The sequence below is a fragment of the Ceratina calcarata genome, unplaced genomic scaffold, assembly GCF_001652005.2.
Source record: "Ceratina calcarata isolate Rehan_Ccalc_2016 unplaced genomic scaffold, ASM165200v1 scaffold541.2, whole genome shotgun sequence".
NCBI classification, from domain to species: Eukaryota; Metazoa; Arthropoda; class Insecta; order Hymenoptera; family Apidae; genus Ceratina; species Ceratina calcarata.
Genome location: NW_017176579.1, coordinates 20,649 through 26,914, shown reverse-complemented (window position 1 = coordinate 26,914; position 6,266 = coordinate 20,649). Strand labels below are relative to the sequence as shown.

The following is a 6,266-nucleotide window of genomic DNA, read 5'->3' as shown; positions in this document are numbered from 1 at the left end:
AACTTATAGGGATAGGGTAGTCACGTGACCTTTTTAGCGTTGACCGATAAATTCTTAAGAGTTCTTCAACAATAATGGAATCGATGTAAAATATGGGTTTATAGAAATTGATTTTTCATTCATAAACAAAAAGATTTTTATCTTTCGGATCATCAAGTACTTTTTTGGGAAAACGAAAGTTACATCTAGTCTATTCTGATCGTGGTTAAATGAAGTTATGTTGATATTTGATAATATAAGCGTTACAAATGTGATGAAAAATAGGCGATCGATGAAATTGACGAATTCACGTGTTTTTATGTAACTTAAGAATTATTTTGAATAACATGATTACCCAAGTGGTTCAGATTAAATTTCTCCTTTCCAAAGAGGTGAACTTGGCGATTAAAAAATCTTATATACATATCTATATAAGGTTTATTGCAACCAATATAAGTCCAAAAGTGGACTTGGTTTTTAATTATAATTATTCTATTTCACTCACACATTCTTCCATTCCACACCTTTCTATCACTAACAGATTCTGTACAACGTAAATGTAACTGAAAATCTTCTATTTTCCCCATTTTTTCCCAAAAAACCTATAGTTTTGGTCAATTTAGTTGATAACATCCCATCTTAACGCGCTACAATTGGAATTTAGCCCCTTAATACGAAGAAATTTGTAAAACGCATTTCCATTAGAGTTCGTCGCTCGCGGCATTCGTGTTAAAATCGAACTGAATTAGTTTAGTTTAACCCGCTTCGCCGTTAACCCGTAGATCGTGGTAACTCCGACCGCAGTTCGATACGAACTTTTGTTTACCGGGACAATGAGCTTTCACTCGAGGCGACGATAAACTTTTTTTTACGAACAAACGGATAATAGACTGCGTCACGTAGTGGTAGCAGAAAATCGAGAACGAGGGGGGAGACTCTTGAAAGTTGGCCGGTTGAAAATTTTGTTCTCGCATGTCCGTACGGAATCAGGGAACTGCGATAGAATCAAGACACTCTCTCTCTCTCTCTCGTCGCGTCGTATCAGCGCTGCGCGGTGTCGGAAAACGAGCGCCCCGAGTAACGGGAGTGTTAATTACCACGACCTAGTGAAAAGCTGGAGTCTCATTTCATGCATCGCGAATTCCTACCGGCGAAGATGGAAACGAGCTTAATCTCCGGACCGTTGCTAGCCACTTCTCTTCTATATACTTATCTGTGCGCGTGTCAATAAAATGTTCCGTCTTACTTACAATTAAACAAAAAACCTTGGGTATTAAAGGAGAGCGTATAAATTGAAAAATGGAGAGCTTCGTATAACTTATTAAGTTGTTCTTTCCAGACCCGAGTTATTTATCATATTTTTTCTCATTATACGTATTGATTCAATTAATAATAAAAAATAAGTAGAAATGAAATTAAAACATGATGCAGTGACACATGGAACAGTTTGATTGGAAATAATTTATATTTCAGCAAGACTCATAATAAAGACATGGCAAATGTATTAAAAATTTGATTAAATTGGAAAATGTTTATTTGCAATTGCTTCACGTCTGTGTAGTTGTTTACGACAGTTTCGACGAAGACCTCGTTTTTGAGCACAATCTAGCTGGAACAATAAACGAACGTCGGGATTGAAAGAAGTAAAGCTTTCTGGTAATTTAATTCGTGCGCGGTATATACAGTTACAGTTGGCCGGGAACTCAAGTTTCCTTGAAACGGTGAATTTACAACTTTCTTTCACTCTTTTAAGGTTCTCGGTGTCTCTCTCTCTGTCTCTTTCCACTTTCTGTAAATCACGACGATAACAATATTCCCGTGTTTCATTTATTTTCATCGGCCAGATGGAAAAGCTTGTTACGCGAGGAACGCCAAATACCATTTCATAGAATTTATAGCAGACGAAATTGTTTTAAAGATCTGTAGGAGGACTGGTATGAAATTAAATTCCAGGTTTTATTGAAATATTCATTATTTTCAATCGAGTTATCCTATATGTATTTCGCTCGACTCATAATAATGTACAATGAGGAAAATCGTGATAGATATTTTCCAGCTTAATCCAAATTTAGTATATTTGCAATGTGTTTATTATAGGTTTTGCTAACATATAGATTACTTGCAGTAAAATTATTTGATTCATAATAATATATAATGAGGAAAACATTAATGATTTTCGACTGGAAAATTCAAATTCAGAAAATATTTTATGTGTACCAACATATAAGTGGAATATTCACGGTTTAGAAATTACGTAGTATATTTCCCTTTGCCACTTTAGTACCGTGAAGAAAAACGCAGGAAACTCGAGCGAAAATCCTTAAGCGTTATACATGCAGTAAGGTTAACATTTTCCTCTCCGGCCTTCTTAAGAGGCCCACATTTTAATAATGGTTGTTTGCCGCGCAGCTCGTTTCCCGTTGAATACGAACTCGTTAACAAAGGAAATGCATAAAGTCCCTAACGAGTCTCAAAGGGTTAGACAGGACCGGCCAACTCCAAATCATTTTTTCCACTCTGTTCCTCGATGGGACGGTATGATGAAAATTCTCGCTGCCCTCTTGAGATTTACAAAGCCGCTGGTTCCCTTGGTTTTATCATGACAACGTTTTTCCTTCGAAATCCCGCGGAAGTGGGTTCCTCTTCTCCGGCGGCGAAGGATCGTTCCGCCTTTTGTCTCACGCTTATTGCTCCGCGTAATTGCGACTGCTCCGCTTCGTCCGTTTCCGGGCAAAAGCGGGAGACCCTGTTTACCCGAGAATTTCGGAGAACGATCATCTTACTAACTGAAATCGCGTTAAACACTTCTCAGTATTTGTTAATTGAAATTCGCACTTTTATGCATCGTGCGCTTGCAGGATGTCTTTTGGATTCATAGATTTTTGTGATTTTAATCAAAACATTTAAATCATTTAAATTAAAACATTTTTGGTAAACCGAGAATGTAATTAATTATTTCATATGACTATTCACTTCCTCTCTCATTTTATATAAACTGAAATGGCTTTCACAAGCTGCTATTTTATATTATTACTAAATTTCCTATTAATACATTTGCAATGTGGATTATTGTATCCATAACATTAATGTCCATTATTCGTTTCCAATTAAACGAAAAATTATTTACTGCACATATTAGAATTTCGTATACATAACTAAATTATCCAACTGACATTTGGAATTTATTCGCTATTGATTTCTGGGGAAAAGGTTTATCCTGTTTATAAAACTTGGACTCGACGTTAAATCATCCTTGCTATTTGCACTTGCAACTTCATTTGAAGAAAAATAAACACGACACGACGCGCTGTGCTGCGTGTTATCTGCTTTAGCACCCTCGTCCAACGACGTTTGTTGTCGCTCGTTACTTAAACGGAGCACTTCGGATTCGGCATTTGACGCGACGTTAAACTTTGTCCCTGTTTACCAATAAATATCGAACCGCTGTCAACAGCAAAAATTTATCCGACGTTAAACCATTTAGATCCGATTGCCAAGTTCCCAACCAATTCTACGTTATGCAAACGGTGTTGAGTGATTTCTGTCTCCTTATACTCTTCTTTCGTCAATTATATAAATAGGATATAGAAAATCTTTATATAAATAATGTAGGCATAATGATATTAAAATTGACAACATTTGTGTTGATAATATTGATGTTAAAGACAGGTTTGTTTCGTATTTTATAGGGTTTTAAGACTGAAGAAATTCAATCATCATTGACAGGTTTATCAACAAGGAGTAAGTAACAGAAGCAGTTATGCATATTATATTACAGAAATAGCGAAGCGGAATGCGAATTATTTAAACTTGATGGCAACAAATTTCAAATTATCCATGTAAACCTTAATACAATTGGAACATTGCAATTGCAACCTTGGAAGTTAATTAATAAAATAAGTAATTGTTTTTCGTATTTTCGTCGATACTAAATAATTTGAAGAAAAAGGGATTAAAAGTATTAGTTGCGTTAGGAAGAGAATATGAATTTTCTGTGTTCCCTTTTCGCGAGCATTCTTGTTGGTGAAAAGGTAGCCGACAAGGACAAGTCGTACGACTTGGCTTTGTTCACGGATCAGTGGAAGCGGTGAATCCGTGGCACACGGTCCAGATGCTCAGATGCACACGCATTCAATCGAACGATTTCCACGAAGGCGGTTTTATAGATATTCGATACTCGAAACGCGGCCATGCCATTGAAAACGGGTGAACGCGTGGACCATCCGAGCTTTAGCTGAGAGACCGTTAAGTAGAGGAACATTATGTTATTATTATCAGTTGGGTTTCATCCGTCGAGAGTTTCATGCATAAAGCAATCGACTTAATACGCGCTGTTTCTTTTTATTATAAAATTAGTGAAAGAATAAACAGTTCACGTGAACGATCCGTGGTCTTACATTATTATGACCAATTTAATTTCAATTATACATCATACAGTTAAATAAACACTCTAAAAAAAAAATTAAAAGTAAAACAATTAATTCGTTAAAGGACATCAATAATGTTATTCAGTTTTGAAGTAGATACGAATATGTACAGAGTGTCGCAGAAAAAGTGTTCGTCACTATATGAGTACTATAAGGAATAGATTTGATGAAATAAATATACTTGGATATTTGATGTCAGATTTTCTATTAATTTCGTAGTTCACCAACTCATAGAATCTTAAGTAGAGCGTGGAAATGTCAATGAGATTTTTTTGGGGTATTTCCTCAATCTTTCATGCATCCGCTGCGCCAACCACCGTGCAGGGCAATTGCGCAATGCGGGAACGCTGTGCACGCTTGAACTGAGCTAAATTAATTTGCGGAATTCTAAAAATCTTGCGTTTCCTTCAATTTCGGATCTCGTCGTTGCTTTTCACAATTTATTTTTCTCTAAATTTTCAATACAGTAATGCAACGTGTTATCAGTTCTTTATCGAAGTATCGTCTTCATTGTAATTAATTTACTAGTAGTATATACAATAATAATAAATGTATTGTAGATTATATATACATTTTCTATAAACATCTATTTGTTGTTTTAATTATTAAATTAGGTAAAATAAGTTGTAAGATATAAAAAATAAAATCTAAATTTAATTGTTACTCTTAATAGGAACAGACCTAATCTCGAAGAATCTTACACTACGTAAAGACTCTTTGAATCTTAATAAACAGAAGCAATTATAGTGCACGTGCGTTCAAAGGGTTTCGAAAATTATTTAGCATTTGAGACGATAGTTTGAAAGACATTGTCAGGCATAAGCAACACAAAATGACATGAGTTTGAGTAAAATGTTAGAAGCTTCGTGAAACTCAGTACAGGAAATTGTTATTTGCGTGCGACACAATATTGACGAGGCAACTAATCCTTGAGGAGCTGCTCCTTACGACGCTGGCAATCTGATGCGACTCTATCAACCGGAATACCCTGCAATCGACTAATAACAATCCATTAGCGTTCCGCTGGTCTATATTTGCCCCGCTATTATCGTCGATTCATTTTGGTAAATATACTCGTCGAGTCAGGGCAACGCTTAGACAAACTCGTCGCTGCTATTTGGTTTATAATTATTTTTTTGTACAATGATTATGCAAGGGTTTCTAGTTTGTCGTGAAGTAAAATGCTTGAGACAGAATATTTAAATACAACCTGCAGAACAATGAAAAATGGAATGGTTATACCTGTACGTTTCTCCATAAATGTTTTACTGATTTTACGAAAGTTTGTATTATATTTGTGTCGTAAAAGATTGTCTAGTATGTGTAATGAGTAAGTTAAGGAGCACGAGGTATTCCACGTTGTAGCTTTGAAGCAGATTCTCAAGATTCTAGTATAGTATAGTATAGTATTTTTATGACGACCGTAAATTTATACATTGACTACATTTGTTATGAAGTAAAGTACTACAAACAAAATAATTAAGTGCAAACTGAACTACAATGAGAAAGATAATAAGTGTAACGATCAGATTCAGATACTACTTCATAAATCTTTCATTGATCTTATAGATATTGCAGTGCCTATTATATTTACCTATAGTGTACGTTGCTCCGTCCAGTTGAAAAGTGGCACTTTTGCACTTCTTAAAAAGTTTTTGATGTGGGAAAGGAGGTGGTGGTGGAGGCGGTGGTGGACCCTCTGGATCTTGTTTATTCATGGTGTCTCCCAACTTCTGTTCATGAATTCTCCTTAGTCACTATTTTTATAGTTTCTTTCACTCGCGATCAGATTCGAATCACGATCTTATCAACTCGAGTGCATGCATGATTAATTCCTTTAATGATAGATCACACATTGAC

At 35.5% G+C, this 6,266-nt stretch overlaps 1 protein-coding gene across 1 annotated transcript in view; it reads right to left on the bottom strand.

The window, feature by feature from the left end:
* LOC108628838 (calcium/calmodulin-dependent 3',5'-cyclic nucleotide phosphodiesterase 1) overlaps positions 1 to 6,266 on the bottom strand; it is a 141,698-nt gene that overhangs the window by 123,913 nt on the left and 11,519 nt on the right. The window contains exon 2 of the mRNA XM_018031034.2: positions 6,001 to 6,241. Coding sequence (XP_017886523.1) covers positions 6,001 to 6,124 — 124 coding nt within the window. The 5' untranslated portion in view covers positions 6,125 to 6,241. The remainder of the gene's footprint in view (positions 1 to 6,000; positions 6,242 to 6,266) is intronic.